General features: G+C 43.6%; 2 protein-coding genes across 3 annotated transcripts; one reads left to right on the top strand and one right to left on the bottom strand.

The window, feature by feature from the left end:
- The first annotated feature begins 6,446 nt into the window (after window positions 1-6,446).
- On the top strand, window positions 6,447-12,225 carry LOC100280001 (uncharacterized). 2 transcript variants are annotated; one of them, XM_008674800.3, is made up of 9 exons: window positions 6,447-6,933; window positions 7,151-7,179; window positions 7,300-7,359; window positions 8,729-8,774; window positions 9,248-9,354; window positions 9,542-9,837; window positions 10,119-10,476; window positions 10,565-11,107; window positions 11,345-12,225. In XM_008674800.3, exons 1-9 carry the CDS (start codon window positions 6,816-6,818, stop codon window positions 11,627-11,629), a joined length of 1,842 nt encoding a protein of 613 aa, XP_008673022.1. In that variant the 5' UTR covers window positions 6,447-6,815; the 3' UTR covers window positions 11,630-12,225. The 2 variants fall into 2 exon arrangements, with proteins under 2 accessions (XP_008673022.1, NP_001347942.1); NM_001361013.1 differs by having other exon boundaries at window positions 6,574-6,933; window positions 8,729-8,822; window positions 11,345-12,206.
- A 6,867-nt stretch (window positions 12,226-19,092) lies between these two features.
- LOC109939273 (uncharacterized) lies at window positions 19,093-20,032 on the bottom strand. Its single transcript, XM_020546362.2, has one exon. The coding sequence runs from the start codon at window positions 19,792-19,794 to the stop codon at window positions 19,165-19,167; it is 630 nt and encodes a 209-aa protein (XP_020401951.1). The 5' UTR covers window positions 19,795-20,032; the 3' UTR covers window positions 19,093-19,164.
- Window positions 20,033-22,782: the final 2,750 nt, after the last annotated feature.

Genomic DNA, 22,782 nt, shown 5'->3' with positions numbered 1-22,782 from the left:
CTAGAGCATAAGCATTCTTAACCTTAACATGCTTTTTATTTTCCTTGATTAGGAAGTCCTCTTGGGAGTCCAAGAGATCATCCTTTTCATGGATGGCACTAATTAGCTCATTTAGTTTTTCCTTTTGTTGCATGTTTAGGTCGGCAAAAAGGGTTCGCAAGTTATCCTCCTCATTGCCAGCATTATCCTCATCGCTAGATGTTTCATATTTGGTGGAGGATCTTGATTTTACCTTCTTCCTTTTGCCGTCCTTGGCCATGAGGCATTTGTGGCCGACGTTGGGGAAGAGAAGTCCCTTGGTGACGGCGATGTTGGCGGCGTCCTCGTCCGAGGAGGAGTCGGTGGAGCTCTCGTCCGAGTCCCACTCCCGGCAAACATGGGCATCGCCGCCCTTCTTCTTGTGGTATCTCTTCTTGTCCTTTCTTCTCCCCTTCTTGTCATTGTCCCTGTCACTATCACTTGATAATGGACATTTAACAATAAAGTGACCGGGCTTACCACACTTGTAGCAAACTCTCTTGGAGTGGGGCTTGTAATCTTTCCCCCTCCTTTGCTTGAGGATTTGACGGAAGCTCTTGATGATGAGCGTCATCTCCTCGTTGTCGAGCTTGGAGGCGTCGATGGGTGTTCGACTTGGAGTAGATTCCTCCTTCTTTTCTTCCGTCGCCTTGAATGCGACTGGTTGTGCTTCGGACGTCGAGGGGCCGTCAAGCTCGTTGATCTTCTTTGAGCCTTTGATCATCAACTCAAAGCTCACAAAATTACCTATAACTTCCTCGGGGGTCATTTGAGTATATCTAGGATTGCCACGAATTAATTGAACTTGAGTAGGGTTAAGGAAAACAAGTGATCTTAGAATAACCTTAACCACTTCGTGGTCATCCCATTTTTTGCTCCCGAGGTTGCGCACTTGGTTCACCAAGGTTTTGAGCCGGTTGTACATGTCTTGTGGCTCCTCCCCTTGGCGAAGACGGAAGCGACCGAGCTCCCCCTCGATTGTTTCCCGTTTGGTGATCTTGGTCACCTCATCTCCTTCGTGCGCGGTCTTTAGCACGTCCCAAATTTCCTTGGCACTCTTCAACCCTTGCACCTTGTTATACTCCTCTCGACTTAGAGAGGTGAGGAGTATAGTGGTGGCTTGGGAGTTGAAGTGCTCGATTTGGGCCACTTCGTCCTCATCATAATCTTCATCCCCTACGGATGGTACCTGTACACCAAACTCAACAACATCCCATATACTTTTGTGGAGTGAGGTTAGGTGATATCGCATCATATCACTCCACCTAGCATAATCTTCACCATCAAATGTTGGTGGTTTGCCTAATGGGACGGAAAGTAAAGGTGTATGTTTAGGAGTGCAAGGGTAGCGTAGGGAGATCTTACTATACTTCTTGCGCTCTTGGCGCTTAGAAGTGACGGACAGTGCGTCAGAGCCGGAGGTCGACGGTGATGAAGTGTCGGTCTCGTAGTAGACCACTTTCCTCATCCTCTTGTGCTTGTCGCCTCTCCGATGCGACTTGTGGGAAGAGGATTTCTTCTCCTTCCCTTTCCCTTTGTTGGAGGAGTTTTTCTTCTCCTTCCTCTTGTTGCGGGACTCTTCCGATGAAGTCGACCCGTGGCTTGTAGTGGGCTTGTCGCCGGTATCCATCTCCTTCTTGGCGTGATCTCCCGACATCACTTCGAGCGGTTAGGCTCTAATGAAGCACCGGGCTCTGATACCAATTGAAAGTTGCCTAGAGGGGGGGGTGAATAGGGTGAATCTGAAATTTAACAACTTAAAGACAACTACAAGCCGGGTTAACGTTAGAAATAATAATGAGTCCGAGAGAGAGTGCGCAAAACAAATCGCAAGCGAATGAAGAGTGTGACACGCGGATTTGTTTTACCGAGGTTCGGTTCTCGCAAACCTACTCCCCGTTGAGGTGGTCACAAAGACCGGGTCTCTTTCAACCCTTTCCCTCTCTCAAACGGTCCCTCGGACCGAGTGAGCTTCTCTTCTCAAATCAAACCGGGAACAAAACTTTCCCACAAGGACCACCACACAATTGGTGTCTCTTGCCTCGGTTACAATGGAGTTTTGATCACAAGAACAAGTGAGAAAGAAAGAAGCAATCCAAGCGCAAGAGCTCAAAAGAACACGGCAAATCTCTCTCGCTAATCACTAAAGCCTTGTGTGGAATTGGAGAGGATTTGATTACTTGGGTGTGTCTTCTATTGAATGCCTAGCTCTTGTAAGTGGTTGAGAGGTGGAAAACTTGAATGACTTGAATGTGGGGTGGTTGGGGGTATTTATAGCCCCAACCACCAAACTAGCCGTTTGGGTGGAGGCTGTCTGTCGCATGGTGCACCGGACAGTCCGGTGCACACCGGACATGTCTGGTGTGCCAGCCACGTCACCCGAACGTTAGGGTTCCGACCGATGGAGCTCTGACTGCTGGGCCCGCCTGGATGTCCGGTGGCGCACCGGACATGCACTGTAGAGTGTCCGGTGCGCCACTTTGCGCGTGCCTGACTTCTGCGCGTTCTGGCGCGCATTTAATGCGCCTGCAGGTGACCGTTGGCGCCGGAGTAGCCGTTGGCCCGCCGTTACACCGGACAGTCCGGTGTACACCGGACATGTCCGATGAATTATAGCGGACGAGCCGTTGCGGATTCCCGAAGCTGGCGAGTTCAGAGTCGCGTCCCCTTGGAGCACCGGACACTGTCCGGTGTACACCGGACAGTCCGGTGAATTATAGCGCGGCGGCTCTGAGAATTCCTGAAGGTGCGAAGTTCAGCTTGGAGTTCCCTGGTGCACCGGACACTGTACGGTGGCACACCGGACAGTCCGGTGCGCCCGACCAGGGTGCCTTCGGTTGTCCCTTTGCTCCTTTGTTTGAACCATTTCTCTTGAACTTTTTATTGGCTTATTGTGAACCTTTGGTATCTGTAGAACTTATAAACTTGGGCAAACTAGTTAGTCCAATTATTTGTGTTGGGCAATTCAACCACCAAAATCAATTTAGGAATGTAGGTGTAAGCCTAATTCCCTTTCAGTTAGGTGATGCCTCATTTTGTCACTCCACATGTTATAATCTTCACCCTAAAAAACGGGTGGTTTGCCTAGAGGAACGGAAAGTAAAGGAGTGCGTTTTGAAATGCGAGGATAGCGTAGGGGGATCTTACTAAACTTCTTGCGCTCATGACGCTTAGAAGTGTCGAACGGTGCGTCGGAGCCGAAGGTGGATGGCGACGAAGAATCGGTCTCGTAGTAGACCACCTTCTTCATCTTCTTTTTCTTGTCGCCACTCCAATGTGACTTGTGAGGAGGTGATTCCTCCTTCTTCTTGTTGCGGGACTCTCCTGATGGAGCCTTCCCGTGGCTTGTGGCGGGCTTCTCGCCGGTCACCATCTCCTTCTTGGCGTGTTCTCCTGACATCACTTCGAGCGGTTAGGCTCTAATGAAGTACCGGACTCTGATACCAATTGAAAGTCGCCTAGAGGGGGGGGGGTGAATAGGCAGAATCTGAAAATTATAAACTTAAGCACAACTACAAGTCGGGGTTAGCGTTAGAAATATAATCGAGTCCGAAAGAGAGGGAGAAAACAAATAACAAGCAAATGAAGAGTGTGACACGGTGATTTGTTTTACCGAGGTTCAGTTCTTGCAAACCTACTCCCCGTTGAGGTGGTCACAAAGACCGGGTCTCTTTCAACCCTTTTCCTCTCTCAAACAGTCACCTAGACCGAGTGAGCTTCTCTTCTCAATCAATCGGGACACTAAATCCCCACAAGGACCACCACACAATTGGTGTCTCTTGCCTTGATTACAATTGAGTTGGGAACAAGAAAGAAATAAGAAGAAAAGCGATCCAAGCGCAAGAACTCAAATGAACACAAATGTCTCTCTCACTAGTCACTATTTGATTGGAATGATCTTTGGACTTGGGAGAGGATTTGATCTCTTGTTTGTGTCTTGGAGTGAAGTCTAGAGCTCTTATATTGAATGCAATGGCTAAAAACTTGGATGCCTTGAAGTGTGGTGGTTGGGGGGTATTTATAGCCCCAACCACCAAAGTGGCCGTTGGGAGGGGCTGCTGTCGTATGGCGCACCGGACAGTCTAGTGCACCACCGGACACTGTCCGGTGCGCCAGCCACGTCACCCAACCATTAGGGTCGAAGTTCGACCGTTGGAGCTCTAACATGTGGGGCCACCGGACAGTCACTGTTCACTGTCCGGTGCGCCTTCTGACGCCTGCTCTGACTTCTGCGCGCGCAAGCGCGCGCTGTAGCATTTCACTGTTCCTTTGTAGACGACCGTTGGCGTAGATAGCCGTTGCTCCGCTGGCACACTGGACAGTCCGGTGAATTATAGCGGAGCGGCTCCCCGAATTCCCGAAGCTGAGCAGTTCAAAGTCGTTTTTCCCTGGTGCACCGGACACTGTCCGGTGCGCCAGACCATGGCTGCCTTCGGTTTACTTTGCTCGTTTGTTTTGAACCCTTTCTTTTAACTTTATATTGGTTTGTTGTGAACCTTTGGCACCTGTAGAACATATATTCTAGAGCAAACTAGTTAGTTCAATATTTTGTGTTGGGCAATTCAACCACCAAAATCATTTAGGGAAAGGTTTGACCCTATTTTCCTTTCAGTATCCTCATGTTTAACTTGTGCATATAGAAACTTTATGTTGGTATATGTGGTTGAGCTTGAACTTATCTCATGGAGAACTTCAAACACCACGATGCTTTCTTTACTCTCAGTGAGTATGAACGTTTAGAAGCAAAGCGAATTCGTTTATTTGTATGTTTTAAACTATGTGTCTAACTAACCTTTCAATTACAAGGATGTCACATCGTCTTCGTTGTGCTGCGACTTGTTGTGGGTGCAGGTTCCTCGCAGGAGTTAACGTGTAGCTTTCTGTGCCTCCTTTGCAGCCGCCCGTTGAAATTCCCGCGCCCGTAGCTGGATCTTCCGCAGCTGCACAGAGCTCCTCGCGTTCGACGCTGGATACGTTTGCAGACGTGGACGATGACGACGACGACGGTAACCGTGACGACGACGTTGAGGACGAGGGGGAGGAGAACGTCGTGACCGCACGTTACGACGTCATTGGACCGTTTCAACTGCAGGACGCTGCCACACATACATTAGGAAATGAAATATATGTTCGTAATTGATGTTATGTCCTTATATAATATATGTTTCTTAACCCACACATACATTAGGAAATGAAATATATCAATAAAATCAAATAAAGAATCCGATGTAAATAAGCTTTTGATGCACATAGGTTTAGGGATGAAAACGGACGGAAAAACCCCTCTCCCGTTTCCATATCCGCATTTTATCATCGGAAATGGGATCAGATCCGAATAGTCGGCAATGGAAACGGGAGCGGGATAAACGGAATTGCGAAAACGAACGGAAATGGAAATACTATCGAAAACTCATAATTTAATACAAATAAAAATGTTATTGATGTTTGACTAGTGATTGATTGGCAGAACAATAACATAAAACAAATAGATATAGAGAGGCAACATTCTATTGTTGTTTGGTTGCTAAATGTGTATATTTAGCTACATCCGATGTTGTTTAAGACTTTAGATCACTTGTCATTTGAAAAGAGCCGGTGGTTACAATGGCCAATGTGCTATAATTTGTCACCTAAATACACGAGGATTTAGTTACTAATACATATTAGGCTCGTCCCATATTTGTCAAATACGGAACAAATACAGGTTAAATCTGGAAAAAAAGGGGATCCCGCAAAAACGGACAGAATAAGCCCTCTCCCGTTGCTGTCTCGTTTCCATATTTTTCCTTAAATACGGAAACGGTTGTGTCAAATGTAGAAAACGGTACGGGTCGAGACGGGATTTTTCCGTCCGTTTTCAACCCTACATAGGTTGTACAAACTAACAAAGTTTTTTTAAAAAATAAAAACGTACATATTCTTTCCACTCTACTCTAATTATATACAAAATTTCAAGTTCAATTTATATTACATAAAATTTAATAAAAAGGTAAAATTTCTAACAAGTTTAAATTAAATTAGAAAATCGGCTAAAATGTTCTTTTTTACTACAGCTAAAATATAACAATTTGAAATTTGAAATTTTATATATAATTGGAGTACGGTGGAAAGGTGGAAAGAATATGTATGGTTTTTTTAAAAAAATTGTGAACTTTGTTAATTATATACCATCTATATGCACTATAGTCTTATATGACCCAAATATGTTCTCATGCTATAAACGCTTATCACACTTTATTAGAGGAGCTACCGCAGGATATCCGTGTTGACCCCACTATCGATGATCTTAAATTTTAATTTGAGTCTGCAGCGGTAAGTGAATAACCAGCAAAGAGCAAATCCAAATGCGTGAAAATGGGTGAAAGCTGAACCAAATAAAAAAAAACAGTAGTAAGTGATAAATTTGCTAAAGCGAAAAGAAAAGAGACGCATTCCGGAAAAACGTTTTATTATTCCTTCATTCACAAGCCCGCACACACACACTCGTCCCTTGCCTTCCCCTCCGTCTCCAATCTCCCCTCCACCGTTCGACGCTCTCCCCTTGCTTCTCGCGCACACTAACCAATTCGAGCACCCGACGCCGCGGCCCCGATCGAATCCACCGGAGCCGCCCGCCTGGGGCCCGCCCGCGCCATTGCTCGAATCGGGAGGCATTCGTCCGCCCGCGCTGCTGCCCCGCGCCGTGGCGGTGGCGTTGGCGGTATGTACGACCGCTAGAAGGAGAGGAGGAGGCGGCATTAGTGGTGGGGATTAGGCGGCGGCACTGCTGGTGCCGGGAGGAGGAGGAGGCGTAGCCCATGAAGGCGACGGCGCCGCCGGCGAAGCGGCGGAGGGGCCCGCGGCTGGCGGTGCTGGCGCTCGTGTTCTGTTCGCTGCTCGTGCCGATCGCCTTCCTCTTCAACCGCTTCCCCGCCGGTGAGTCCTCTGTTGTGTCCCCGTCATGACCCCCTGATTTGGGGGGAATGCAGGCTTCGGCGCAGATCGGATCAGTGCCGTGCCACACGGATCTGTTCCTCGGAGCTTTGTTCCCTGTGTAGCGTGTCGTTTTAGCAATTTTGTTGTTGCGCTCTTGTTTATTGGGATTTTTCGTCGGTTCGATTTCTGATTAGCTCGACCGTCTTTTGTTGTGCAGTATATGTGACAGATGAGCGCCCTCAGCAGGTACCTGCATTTTTTTCTCTTAAAATACTGTATGCAAATTTTCGTTTATTTTTATGACGTTTCAAAGAAAATATGCATGGATGTGTTACTTTGTGTTTGCCTTGTTTGTGTTTAATGCAGGAGATTGACTTGCCTTCGTTCGATCGTGTGGTATTTGAAAATGGTGGCTCTGTAAATGAAGTAAGGCGCGACAGTGCTTGTGTTAGTGTTGTCAGTGATTAGCTTTTTAAACCATGCATCTGTCAGTAGCTTGGTGGTTGTAGACATGATCATGTGCCGTAGGATTGTATTTGTTCTTCCGCTTGTATCTGTTTTTAGCTGTTGTTCTTATTTGCTCCCTTTTGCCAACACTAGTCATAAACTCATAATTAGAGAGGCCTACTAGCAGTCTAGCACCAGCAGATTGTCCTTCAGTCCAAAAAACGATGTTCTAGGATTGTTCTTAGTCAAACTATCCTAACCTTGACTAAATTTTCAGAGAAAGGACTTCAAATTTTAGCTTTGAACTGCATTGAGTGCGGGGTCACTTGTGCAACTATTGTAGGGCAACATTCTGTTCTTCATATTACTTAGCACCTCTACAGCTCAGAAAATTCTGACAACACAGCTTAGAAACTAATTGCATTGAGTGCGGGGTCACTTGTGCAATTATTGTTCCATTTTTTCTCCACTTCTTAACATAGTGCCATCGTATTGGTTGTCAGCAGTGTTGAGCCATTGCGTATACCATTTAAAAAAATGTGGTTCAGGGTTATGTATTTACATCCAATTGGTTGTTGTTTAATTGTGCATAACTCTCAAATAAGTGGTGGGAAAAAGAAAACCAGAAAGTTCTCTGTAGCTTATTGGTTTTTGGTTTTTACTGGAGGTGAGCACATTTTAGTTGAAAAACATGGAATTCAACGAGCTTCAAGAAATCATTGGGAATTCATCAATTATTATGTTTGTTGGCTATTAGAGCCAAGTTGTACAATTGAATGTTCACAAAAAACAAATTTGTTCACTAAATCCAACCGCTAGAAACCATCCCACAGAAATATACATTTGATATATCCGCTTCACTAGTCACGTATCCTAGATTTAAAAAAAACTCGGCCGGTAGGGGAAAGACCACCCTCACAGTTGGAGCCCCTAGAAAGATCACGAAAGCTCTCTCTCCCCCCTCCCCGTGCAGCATAAGGGTCTGCCCCCTATAGGTCAGATCTGTACCCATGCTTGAGTCCTCCTAGCCCCTACACGAGGATCCACCCCTATAGGTTAGTCCATTTCGTGCGCACACAACCAGAGAAATCAACGAGTGACCTTTTTTAACCCCAGCCTGAAATTCGCTCTCACTGGGATTCAAACTCAGGACCTGATGAGTGCTACTCAAACCACCTAACCAACTCAACTAGAGACCCTTTCGCTAGTCTTGTCGTGAACTATGATAGGAAAAATACATATATATTGTTAAAACATTATTTCCGTTTTTAAGTATTTACTACATTACTTAACATCTCTCATGTTTATATTGAAGTCCTTAATCCTTTCTTCTCTTCCTGTTTTTCAGGATGTGTCCAAGAAGACTTCCAGGAGCACTAGTGTGTCGCACCGTGGTATTGATAGTGACCCTTCCATAGTTAGCACTAAACCAAAAGCTATAGGTTGGTACAAAGGAGACCATCGAATAATTTCAATTCAATCAACATTAAAATGTGCAATATAACCCTTGTTATATACAAAATAAAAAACAATGTAGGAAAACAATAATTTGGCCTTTGTGAACTTTATATGTTTTGTTGGGATTAACTCTACTTTGTTTTCAATATCTCAGTATCTGCTTCGTACTTGTTGCATATTTACAGTAAATGCAGCAGTATTATACATTTCGCCAAAAAAAAACAATTTAACGTAAACAGTAAATTTTAAATGAATGTTAGTGTAGTTACCTAGGATATAATGGTCATTAACCATAATTGATCGTTTGTATTAACTTGCATTCCATCAATTTCATATTTCTTTTTTCTTATGATATACTGAACCTTCATCTTGGCATGTGTGATGACATGACAATTGGCTCTATATGCAGTTCTACGGCCTCCAAAAATTGAACAGGTCCTCCCCCCTCCAAAAGTTGAACCCAATCCAGAAGTGAAGCCAGTACTTGTACCAGTTCCAGTTCATCAAAACAAAAAAGTATGGATGCTTCTCAGCTATTTGATTTTTAGAAAATTATATTTTAAGTTTGACTTCACTTTAGCATCATATGTAGTTCTGTACAGTTGCTTTGTCATACCTTATCTCAGGGTGCAATCTTTCTGTTTTGGATGAGAAGTGTATTAATATGTTCTTAGTTCTTTTTTCAAACACATATTCCTTCCAGATTAACCTTGACAAGATTAGGCCTCCCAGAGTTCAAAGTGCTGATGAGGTGGAAAAGGCTAAGGCTTGTCAACTTGAGTTTGGGAGTTACTGTCTCTGGTCTATAGAGCACAAAGAAGTTATGATAGATACCATTGTGAAAAGGCTGAAAGATCAGCTATTTGTAGCCCGATCTTACTACCCTAGCATTGCAAAACTTAAAGGAAAGGAGACATTGACTCGCGAGCTGAAGCAAAATATTCAAGAACACGAGAGGGTACTTAGTGAATCCATTGTTGATGCTGATCTACCATCCTTGTGAGTATTTAGCCTGTGTAATTGGCAGTTCATGTCTTTAATGCTTGTCCTGATTGATCTTGTTAATTGCAAGTATTATAGTCTACCTTACATGGATTCTCTTACAGACAAAAATAGTTTGAAAAGTCTTATATTTATCATATATTTGAGTACCCTACTTTCAAGTTGTTCATTCAACCGTACATGCTTTATGATGTAATTTTAGATTCATGCTCTTAAAAGGAAGTAAAATTTTGTACCACAAGGCTCTTCTGATGTTAAAATTTGACGTGCTCTTTCAGTATAAAAACGAAGCTAGAGAGGATGGACCAATCAATAGCAAGAGCCAAATCATGCACTGTGGATTGTAACAATGTTGACAGAAAGCTTCGTCAAATTCTTCATATGACAGAGGATGAAGCTCATTTTCATATGAAGCAGAGTGCATACCTATACAACCTTGGTGTTCACACCATGCCTAAAAGTCATCATTGTCTTAATATGAGGTTGACAGTAGAGTACTTTAAATCCATGCCATTGGATCCAAATGACTCTTCTGCCCATAAGTTTAACCTTCCAGACAATAGGCACTATGTTATATTATCTAAAAATGTCCTTGCTGCTTCTGTTGTCATCAACTCAACTGTTAGTAGCTCTGAGGTATGCAGTAAGTTTTTTCTTTCTCCTTTAAAGTTGTTAGTGCATCTTCTGGGCTCAGCATTGCTAACATCCCCTTTTCTTATGGCAGGATACTGAAAATGTAGTATTTCATGTACTGACTGACTCTCAAAATTTTTATGCCATGAAGCACTGGTTTGCAAGAAACTCCTACAGGGAATCAGCTGTCAATGTCATAAATTATGAACAAATTATTTTTGAGAATTTCCCTGAGTTTGGAACCCAGCAGTTATATTTGCCTGAGGAATTTCGTGTTCTCATCAGTAGCCTTGAGAGGCCTACTGAGAAGAGTAGAATGGAATATTTGTCAGTGTTCAGTCACTCACATTTCTTTCTTGCCGAAATATTCAAAGATTTAAAGAAGGTAATTGTGTTGGATGATGATGTGGTTGTTCAACGTGATATTTCTTTCTTGTGGAATCTTGATATGGGAGAGAAGGTCAATGGTGCTATCAGTTTTTGTGGTTTGAAACTTGGTCAACTGAGGAACCTTTTGGGTAGGACAATGTATGATCAACAGTCATGTGCATGGATGTCTGGGGTTAATGTGATTGATTTGGACAAATGGAGAGAACATAATGTTACAGAGAATTACCTGCAACTCCTGAGAAAGGTTGGTTTCTTCCTCATTTCACTCATTTGAGCTTAAATTATAGTTGCTTTGTTCCCTAATTTGTAGCTAGCAAATCTGTTGACTACCATGGAACCACAACCTATTTATGGTACTTGAGTTCTTGAGTGGTTCTCAGTTAATTTTGGACTCCAGCTTCTGGAAAACAATATATGACTTGTATACTTACGGGATTGTATGGGACTGATCAACTAATATTCTTCCACTCTAATGTTGTAGTTTGGGAACAATGATGACGAGGCCTCACTACGAGCTTCAGCTTTGCCTATAAGTTTGTTGTCGTTCCAGCATCTTCTATATCCACTTGATGAGAGATTGATTTTATCTGGACTTGGATATGACTATGGAATTAAAGAAGAACTTGTTCAGAATTCTGCATCGTTGCATTATAATGGAAATATGAAACCTTGGCTTGAGTTGGGTATACCAGATTATAGGAAGTACTGGAAGAGGTTTCTTACACGAGACGAGAGATTCATGGACGAGTGCAATGTAAGTCCATAGTGTGCTTGAGCTTGGGAGCCGAATCATTTTTGACAGTAGATTTCAGTCTACTGCTGTACTATATACTAAGAGGACCAACACTTGAGAAAAACCTGGGAACTGGGAAGCAGTCACTAGCCATCAATTTTGACAGAGTAGATCCAGCACCATCTGTTCATTGAACTTGTGAGCTCGATGGATGGGTTTTTCTGCAGTTAGCGGGGTTTAGTTAAGTTCGAAGGATAATGCAGTAGACAACGTTGGTCACGTGTGGTGGTGAGGTTCCAAGTAAGAGAGAGCATCACACTCACGTAACAGGAATGATCATTGATGGATTGAGGCGCCTTAATTGAAATTGGTGCCTTCCACCTCATGGATGCAGGTTAATTCTTTTCTTCGTTGATTTTTTGACCCCTCTTGCTTTGTCCTTCTGTCAATAAGGACATACACAGGTTAAAATTCAAATTCTTTGCTCTTAGTTGTTGCACATTGATTGTCCTATCACTATTATGTTAATGCAAAGTATATTATGATGTCAGAGACTCATCTGTTACAAAAACGAGATTAACAACTATTCTATTTGGATGCCTTCTGAGCACTCAAATTATCTCATGAAACAGCAAGTTTGTATCGTGACTGGGTGTATCCGCCCCCATAGGTTCTCTACGTGCTCCACTGCGGCCTAGGAAGAATTAACAAGTGCACTGCGGTTCATAGCAATACATATGCTACAGCATAAAAAACATGCTCCAGGCACTTGGTGAATGATCTTTGTCACTGTAAATTGGCTCGTAAACCATGGTGTGATGCAATAATCATGTAAAAACTGCAAAACATGCAAATTTGCCAAGCAGCAATAAGCTTCAGATTCGAGGAAACCGTTAATATGGATGCACATGCAAGTACGTTTATGATCTCAGAGTGTAAAAGGTGACTGAGACAGCTCCTGTATGCATAATCGTACACCGTGTGTCTATGGCCGAACTTTACTATCCAATATTACGTGTTCGTTTGCAATGTAAGAGCATCTCATATTGAAGAAAACCAATTTTCTTTTCCTATAATCAGTAAATATGATTAATAAAACAAAAACATATCTAGCATATTCTCCTTTTAATCATTTTTCCTTAGGGTCTATTTGGATCGTGATCTAAAACCAATATCTAAAAAGTGTTTTCCATTTTATTATTCAATTAATTTCTAGTTTTTTAATTGCTAGGCGTCAAATATGACCTAATCTTTTTCCCAATCCCTTAAAATCCCATCTCAATTCCTTACCCGGAACCTGAAGAAATCCGCCACAATTTTGCAATCTTTTTTTCTTTCTCCTTTGGTCAGTCACATCACACATGGGTTTGTGGAGCCAATGCCTAGGGTTTCCGCCGGGAAATGGAACCGATTCGAAATAACCGGAAATATAATTGGGAGCGAGATAAACAGGGATACGAAAACAAAAAAAAAAAAACAGTAATTTAATACAAACACGCATAATATTGATGATTACTAGTGACTGATTAGCAAGTAATAACATTAAACAAATAGATAAAAAAGACAACGCTCCATTATTTTTTGTTTGCTAGTGATATACATATAACTATGATTGGTAAATAAGATAAAATTTCTACTAAAACCAAAACAAATGAACGGTACCTCCGTTGAGCTCAACGTGGGTCCGTCCTTACTAGAGAGATCGACAGAGGAGGAAATAGAGAACTAACACTGTCTTCAGCGGTTACCCCTAAATTTTTCCCCCTATATCACACTCACGTGTCACGTCAGCGTTCTCTTTCCCCCTATATCTCCACCCTGTACAGCGGTTCCCCCTAAATCCATTCTCTATACCCCACTACAACCATAAAATATTATTTTCTATACCTACTTTTCACCTTCTATCAATTTTTCATCTATTAATAATTGGAAGTGGACCCACATGAACAGTGTTAGGGGGGGTGAGAGACGCACCACAGAACAAGGGGAAGAGAGAAGATGGCTAGGGGGATCATCCGCGTAGGGTGCCTGGTAGCGTGCACCGTTGAACGCATGGCGTGCGTACTGTAGCCGCTACATTTGGCGTGGGGGAGCGGTGGCAGGATCCGTTGAAGACGGTCTAAAGTGAATTATTTATATGTGGGTCCTGCACGGAAGAAAGTTTAGAATACCTGTTTTCTCAATCTTCTTTAGAAACTTCTAAGGCAAACAAGAAAGGGATACGGTGGAAATGCTCTAACAAATTGGCATTTCCAGCAACCACAACAATGTTTATTAAGGATACGATTTAGGCAAACATTTTGAACTACAAACATCATTAGCTTCGAGAGTATGTGCCTGCTTGTTTGAGATTATAATCTTTCTAGATTATATAATCAAATATATTTTGAACTAAGTGTTAGTTCAAAATATAGGAAACGGGTGACGCCTAAGAGGGGGTAAATTACGACTTCTAAAATTTTCACTAAGCTAGGCCACAAATAAATCCACAGAGCAAAACCTATGCAAATAATCAAACTAGAATGTGCAAACTAGTTTTTGTCTAAGTGTTGCTATCTCTACCACAATGACTAAGTTTCAATCTACACTATATAAGTATGAAGACAAGATTGAAACTTAAATGCTTGATATAAATGCGAAAGCTTAAAGAGCAAGGTAGAGATACAAACTCTCGTGGATGACGCTGGTATTTTTACCGAGATATCCGGAACCACGCAAGGTCCCGACAAATCCTCGTTGGTGCCCCTACGCAAAGGGAAGCCCACATGAGGGCCAAGCACCTCGGTCGAGTAACTATGTAGAGAGCCGCGGGCCTTCTCCACGCGCAAGTGGTGCTTCGCTTCCGGCTCCTCTCGGACGCTCCCCGCCGTCTCCACTATCGAGCTTCCGGCCGAAAACGCCGCGGGCCTCGTTCCCTCTGGTACACGGTGGCGGTCGTGACACAAACACGGTTGTCACGGTCTCACAAGACTCTCGCCCCCACTCGATACAATTACAACGACTCGCACAAGAGCCGAGGGGCTGTGTGCTTTTACAAAACTCACTCAACTAACTAGGGTTCACCTAGAGCAAGCGCTAAAGCGGTCTAACTAACCTAAGCACTTCGCAAAGCACCTACGCTAATCACCGAGTGATTCTCTTAAGCACTTGGGTGTTTGAGCTCTTGGAAATGTGCACTATATGCCTTGGTATGTTGCTTGGGCTCCCACACCTTGAAATGGCCGGTTGGGGATGTATTTATAGCCCCCAACACAGTTGTAGCCGTTGGAGAAAAGCTGCTGCTCTCTGCGGCACACCGGACAGTCCGGTGGTGCACCAGACAGCGCACTGTTTAGTGTCTGGTGCGCCTAGCCGTTGCCCTGCCACAGCAGGTGACCGTTGGCGCTGCAGGCTTTTCACACCGGACAGTCCGGACTCCACACCAGATAGTCCGGTGGTCTTTTCTGCTCAATGCCACCTGGAACTAGTCATTGGACTGTGGTTCCCTGGTGCACCGGACAGTCTGGCGTGTGGCACCGGACAGTCCGGTGCTCCACGCACAGACAGTCCGCAGGCAACACTTCTTTCTTCTCTTGGACTCCTCTTAATCTTTATTATATCTTCTTTTGAGGTGTTGCTTTCCTCAATGTCTTGGTCCAAGGTACTTTAGCATCCTGTAAACTACACACACAAACACTAGCAAACATATTAGTCCACAGGTTGCGTTGATCATCAAACACTAAAATCTATTTAGCCAAATGGCCCAGGGTCCATTTTCCTTACAATCTCCCCCTTTTTGGTGATTGATGACAACACAACCAAAGCAAGCAGATATTACAAACATTTAATTGAAAATATGCAATCTACTTGCTAGGATGCATGATTGTCCCCACAATGTTATATTATGGACTTAAGCCTCCCCCTAACTCTATAATTCACTTACTTTCTATTTAGATCAAAGAACCAAAATCACTTGAAAAACCACTTAAAGAAATATAATTTTAAATTGGTGGTGTTTGGTGTTTGATACAGTTTTCATTGCTTTGGTCCTTACAACTTCTCCCCCTTTGGCATCAACCACCGAAAAGGAAGACATTAAAACATGAAGGAAGCAAATAAGACTTGCCCTCAAAAAGGATTTGTCAATTAATACCAATTGTAGGATACTAATTGAAACACCAAATAGATACTCCCCCTAAATGAGTGTTCTCTTTAGAAAGAATTTTCTCCCCCTTTTTAGAGACGAAGAAATACTCCCCTGACAGAGATCTTCTACTTAGGAAAAAGCATGTGAAAATAGAGGTGCAATACATGATTTGATTAGACCAATTTCCCTATGCATAGGTAACGGAATATGATTTAACCACTTATGCATGCATAGCAATATGGAAGTATAAGATATGAAATATAGTCTAACCAAATGCTGGATAAGACATGTAAGTAATACTAAATGTAGTCTCAAGGTTACCAATTGAAACCAATGGCGAACCATTTGAAGACAAGTGGTAGACTTGTGAGACGTAGGAGTTCTTGTAGATTTGCAGTGGAAGCTTGTTGTCTTTCTCCAGGGACTTCATTTTTCTTACAATGAGACTATTACATGAAATAGACTTGAAAAAGGTATTAGTCTCAAAGTCTTAGATTATAAAGTAACTTCCCCCTGAAAGTGTGCATACAAGTTTTGAATACTTGTAGGAGACATACACTTTGATTTGATATCAAGAGGGGCAAATTATTCATAATCCGAGCTTTGGCACATATAAGTTAAATGATACCAAATGTAGGATGTAGGATTTTTAAAGAATCGGTGTCATTTACTTAGGAATGTTCAATAAGCTATGTGTCGTGCTTAACTAAACAATTTAGACCATGTAGGTTTGCTCATAAATATGAATTGAAAGCAAGCAATCCTACCATGTGATTTACCTAGTCTGCATGCATTTAAACAAAAGTAAATACTAAATGTAATACTAGGCATGAAAGGTAAAACTAGATACAAGAAAATAGATACGCATATCACAATAAATCTAGTTACCTTAGTCATGGGAGGGGAAATTTGGGTCCAAAATATTTACTAACCCACTTGGCAATAAACTTGATCCAATGTGATGTATCCCATGATATACATCCCAACTTTGTCAAGTCTCCAAATTCCCCGATAGTCCTTCGGACTACTCACTTCCCCTTCGGGATCCAAACCTTCTTGGTGCTTTTCATGGTTGAAATTATTTCCTTTGGCACCAAGATGCGTTTGGCTTCTTTCCCTTTGTTGGCTTGCTTGTTGGCCTTGATTGCTATCACCTTTCCATTCTTTTTTTTCTTGATCAAATATGGTGTAGCATCCTTTTTGTTCACCTTTTTGATGTAGGTGTTGGAGATTTTGTTTGTTGGCTTTTGCTTTTGCTTATCCCCGGTCATCGCCTTGCATTGGAAAGACTTATGGCCTTCTGAAAGGGAAATAGGGTTAACCTTTTCCTACAATTAATTTTGGTGGTTGAATGTCCAACACAAACATATGGACTAACTAGTTTGCTCTAGAACTCATGTATTACAGGTGCATAAGGTTCAACACAAACTAATAAAAGATTTAAGTTAGGGACTAAATTGAACCGGAGCAAAGAACTTGAGTGTGCTGTGGTCTGGCACACCGGACTGTCCGGTGTACCACCGGACAGTGTCCGGTGCACCAGGGCCGTACAGGAGCCAACCAGCCACTCTCGGGAAAACACAGGCGCGCTCCGCTATAATTTACCGGACTGTTCGGTGAGCCAGCGGGCAACGGCTCTCCAGCGCACAACGATCGACTCTGACAGCAGGAACAGTGCAGCACAGTACGTAGCAGAAGTCAGAGCAGCGAGTCAGAGGGGCATCGGACTGTCCGGTGCACCACTAGATTGTCCGGTGCCACAAGAAGACAAAGGCGCCAACGGTCAACTGCTCCAGAACCCTAACGGTTGGGTGACGTGGCGGCGCACCGGACACTGAATAGTGAGTGTCCGGTGGCACACCGGACTGTCCGGTGTGCACATCGACAGCAGCCTCCGCAACGGCTACCTTGGTGGTTGGGGGCTATAAATACCCTCCAACCACCACAACTCCAAGCATCCAAGTTTTCTAAACATCACATTCAATACAAGAGCTCTAACATCCACTCCAAGACACAATACAAAAGATCAAATCCTCTCTGAGTCCCAAATTCACTCCAAACACTTAGTGGCTTGTGAGAGAGAGATTTTTGTGTTTATTTGAGTTCTTGTCGCTTGGATTGGCTTTCTTCTTTTCCCATTCTTACTCTCAAGTGCTTTGTAAGCAAGGAAAGAGACACTAAGTGTGTGGTGGTCCTTGCGGGGTCTTAGTGACCCATGAGATTAAGGAAGAAGGCTCACTCGGTATAGGTGACCGTTTGAGAGAGGGAAAGGGTTGAAATAGACCCGGCCTTTATGACCTCCTCAATGGGGACTAGTGTGACACCCCAGGTGTCAGTTTCGTGTTATGTCGGGAGATTTATCCTAATCTCTGATGCTCAGTGAAAATTTCTATTTCTCGCTCGCGTATGTCTCTGACTATCCAGACTATTTATTCTCATTTCACCGAATTCAGAGTTATTCAGTCTCACAGAAGGCCGAATTTGGAGCCTGTTAAAACTTTTATTTCTCGGCACGAATGCGAACTCGAAAATCATTCTCGATTTATAAATCTCGTTCAAAGTTCATTTAATCAAGCGCTCGACAATTTCTAGTCGAGCTGTGTCCGAATCCAAATTCTCGATGTTAGATCTATGTCCAAAAATTAATCTGAGTCCGTACTCTCAAGTGGAATCTTCAATGTGTTGTCCTCTAATAAATTTTTATCCAACTCGGCTTAAAATCTCGGTGTCCCATCTAAATTCGAAAATCAACATCGGCAATGATTTTTATTAATCCGACTCGTTTTATTTCGATGCCGAATCCGAAGCCGATCGATCTCGATTCATTTTATTCTACTTATGAGCGAGAATTTAATTTCTAAGCAACACTCAAATAAAATGTCTGGGTCTATTTTATTCTGTGGCCTCTCGTTCATCTGTACGTCAGTTCGTTCTGTTCCCTGCGTCGGTCTCAGCCAACGAGTGAGCGCTGTGCAAATCGGTCGACTGATGACCACTCCTCTCCAACCAATAATCGTCACCATCCCGATAAACAACTCATACGGGAGCTCTTGTTTCAGAGAAATAAAATAAAGATTAGTTAGCTCCTTACAAATTTCATCAGCATCTGTTTTCTTTCTCGTGCCCGCATGCCACTGCCGGCAGCGCCACCGCGTGGCGTAGACAGTCTGCCACTGCCAGCCCCCGGCCAGTGGCTGGCCACCAAATCCTGCACCAATGGCTGCAGCCGGCCAGTAAGAAATGCCGCCCATCCCGACCAATGGAATGCCAGCAGCGTCCTGTTAAATCAGCCAGACGCCAGGCGCCAGACTCCTCACGCATGCCAGGCAGTGCATTCTTCTTCCCCGCGCGCAGAGGCTCCCTGCAGCCATCTCCCTCTCTCCTTCCACCTCCCAGCCGACTCCAGCCCCTTGGTCATGCACTCCCTCTCCCAGGTACGACCTCAAGCGGTTGACGCCCAGGCTGGAGACCGAGCTCGCCTCTGCCCTGGCTGCATTGGTGGCCGAAGTTCTCGTCGTTGGTGGAGATATCGGCCAGTCCTGCAAGGGCTCCTCCCATGGCCGCCTCCCAGGCGCACCTCGCCAGCAGCAGGGAGTCTCCAAGTGCAGGCGAGCAGCAGCTCCTCCTCTCCTCCATGGGCGCGCAACCCCTTACCCTTGGCTTCACCTCCCTCGGCGGCGCCCTTCTTCCCCAAGCAAGGAGCAGCGCCTCCCATGGCCAGGAGCTCGACGCTGGCCTTCTTCCTGTGTCCCATGCCGTAGGAGCAGCAGCTCGTCCTCAGCAGCGCGCCGCGACTCTCTCTGCTCATGCGCGGGATTTGCCGAGCAGGAGGTCCCCATGGCCGGCGCGCGCCCCTGCCGCATTTCCCCCTGCGAGCTCGGTCTTCCCCCTCGGCAGCCCCACCTGGCCGCCATTTTCCCCAAGTGCTGGCGCATGGGAACTCTGTCCCCTTTGTCCAGAAAACGCAGAGCTCGAGCACAACTCTCTGCTCCCTTCCATGTCCGTCCGTGGCTCCTCTCCTTGAGCACCTTCTCTTCTGCTCCAGCCACTGCTCCTCAATGCCGGCACCCATTCAAGCTCCGGGCGCTGTCTGCCGGGACCGCGCGCGAGCGCAAGCTCAGGGCGCCCCCGCGATTCCCCAGCTCGCCAGCGCGCCTTCCTCTTCTCCATGGCGTGCCCTGCGCACCGTTGCCGACATGCTCTACCTCGCTGTCCGCCCCATCTGAATCCGAGCAGCAGCTCGTGCATCAGTTCCCCCATACGTAGCCATGGTGGTGCTCTACTTACCATGCTAACCACAACAGCAAGCCCCAAGCCACTCTCCTCTTCGCTCGGTCTGCTCGACGAAATGCCCCTCAGTGCACGCTGCTGCCCCCATGTCGTGTCACCTGCGCGAGTGTTCGTCGAGAGCAGCCGTGTCATCGATCCATGCAGCCACGACGTCTGCGCGTCTCGCTTCGCCGGATTTGCGCAGCGCTTGCGTATCGTCAAAATCCTTGGTGAGCCCCTCACTCGTATCCCATTGTTTTTTATCTCAAGTGCTTGATAAAAATGTTTGAACCGTTGAGTGATGTTAATCGCAGCTAGATGATGCCGCGGCGCCTCGCGCGACGCATGGTTCGGTGAAGCGCCTAAACCGTGAACGGCATGCGTGACTCGAATCCAAGTTTGACAGGTTGACGGATTTACAATTTACTATTAATATGATTCAGTTGATGGCATGCATATGATATGGTGTATATTGGTGTTGAACATGTGTGACTGCGATGGTTCATTTACGTGTCGCGAGGGTGGTTTGCGGAACTATTAATTGTTTGTTAAAATAATTCGTCGTAAAGTAGTGCGTTAGTTGTGGTAAATTTAATAAAGCGTAAAGCATGCTTGGTAATTTCCGCAGCGGCTAATGAGTTAGTCTATGTTAAATATATTTTATGTATTCATCGTGGTGTAGGTTAGAGTGGGTCGAAAAATAAATTATGTGACAAGTAGATTTGAAGTGTGGGTTTGTCGGAGCACTCTAATGCCGTTAAGTTAATCGGTATGTCTTGAGTGCACGCCACTATATGGTTGTATGTGAGACGAGGTTACGCGCGTGATGAGTTTAGTAAAAATCCATCGGTGTCACTAGTGTTAAGTTGAGGTTTATTTGCGCGTGGAAAGTAATAATATGTTTAATACTTAGAACTCTTAGTCGAGAGTAGAAATTATTTTGGCTTATATAGAGAGGTGGTGACATGCCAAAGTAGTCGTCACTTTCACTATATTTATAAGTCGAGTCGAGTCGATGCGTATTATGCGTTCGTTAAATTATGCTTCGCATATAGTGTGTGATTGTGCTCACAAATTCGAGTAGACACTTCAAGTAAGTCAAGTAGGTTTGTGGTACAAGTTGTGTAATGGAGTTAATTGTTTTAGAATAATTATTGAAATGCTCTGTTCGTATGATAAACATATATATGTTCATGATTGGGAAGTAAATGCATGGTGATTGCGAGTTGGAGACTGGTAGTTTACGATTTATATGATTTGGTCGGTGTGCGAATATACTTGTGAATCTGTGCGTTTATAAAAATGTTGTAGTATATGTTGTGTCTCGGATTGCGGCGATAATAGGCAAGCTGACGTGTATGTTATTTAGCGGCTATGTCGTTGCTCTAGTTAGCCGAATTGTTAGATGACTTGGTTAAGCTCGTAATCACGGTAAATTGCTTGTTGTAGTCCAAATGCGCATGGTTATGGTCGCGGGTAAAATTAGTGGTGCTCATGTGATGTCTAAGTGAAAATACAAATTAGTGTGTGAAGGGCGCAATTGATATACACATTTATACCAGGGTTGATTATTATGGTGAATGTGTTTGCTGATTGTGTATGGTAATTCTGGCGCACGAAATAACTTGTATAAAATTAGTAAATCTACTTATTAGTCATCATTCGATTAATTTAACGCTAACAAATGGTAAAGTGTTAAATTGGTTTGAGTCTCTAGAACGCGGCAATTCTTAAAGTAAATAGGAGCTGAAATTATTAATTGCTGTTTTGGACTGCACACAGTGATTTCCCCGTGCTGTATGTTTGATGAACCAAATGGTGTTTTCTGTAGATATGTGCTATAGAAAAGTGGTAGATAACTTTATTATCTTACTGGTGTTAAAATTTGACAGGCATAAGTCTGATCGTTTAGGAGCTATGCTTTTTACAAATTCAGTAACTGAATCTGTCCAAGTTCTGTACAGATTTCAGAAACTGCATTGTTTGCCTAATTTAATGTTACAATATGTTTATGGTCATTATAGTAAAGTTGTAGATGCTTTTCTTATCTTGCTTGTGTTAAAATTTCATAAACATAGGCTTGACAGTTTAAGAGTTATGAATTTTACAAACTAGTTGCTGTGTTCTGTCCACTGTTAGAACAGATTTCGAAAACTGAATTGTTTGATTCAGTTCAACATAGAATCACTTCTTGGTGATTATAAAAGTTGTGTAGTACTTTTGCTAAGCTTTCCAAAAAGTCTTGGATCACTCTTTTTGGTGGTCTGAAGATTAAGTTATGGATGTTTAAAGTGTGAAGACTGAATCTGTCCAGTTTTGGACAGCACAACCTTCATAGTGTATTTTACCCTTAATACATGTTAAACTAGTCAGTGATGTTTATAAATAAATTGTAGAACATTTAATTATCTTTCCAGAAAGTCTAAAATCACTTTGTTTGGATGTCTGAATCTTTAGTTGTGAATTTTTGAAGTTGCAAGTCTGAATCTGTCCAAATCTGGACAGAGTTGTTGTATTAGCACGTTTTGACCCTGTTAAGTATTGAGTCAGGTTGAGATGAAAATACCAAAATTGTAGAACACTTTTTAAGCTTTCCAGAAAGTCCTAGTTTGCTATTTTTAGATTCATATTTGAAGAGTTATGATTAAAATGAGTGACTGCTATGCTGCTGTCCTGATTTTGTTATGTTTGGTGGCTGCTCTGCTATGTTGTGTTTGGCTCGAGTTGGCTGTTTTTCTTGTTTGATGATTGGTTGAACCCGCAGTAATGATAGTATAACTAATACAATTGG

The sequence above is a fragment of the Zea mays genome, chromosome 1 (genome assembly GCF_902167145.1).
Source record: "Zea mays cultivar B73 chromosome 1, Zm-B73-REFERENCE-NAM-5.0, whole genome shotgun sequence".
Taxonomy (NCBI): Eukaryota; Viridiplantae; Streptophyta; class Magnoliopsida; order Poales; family Poaceae; genus Zea; species Zea mays.
The sequence above is the reverse complement of the archived record's forward strand: the minus strand, read 5'-3'. Positions and strand labels throughout refer to the sequence as shown.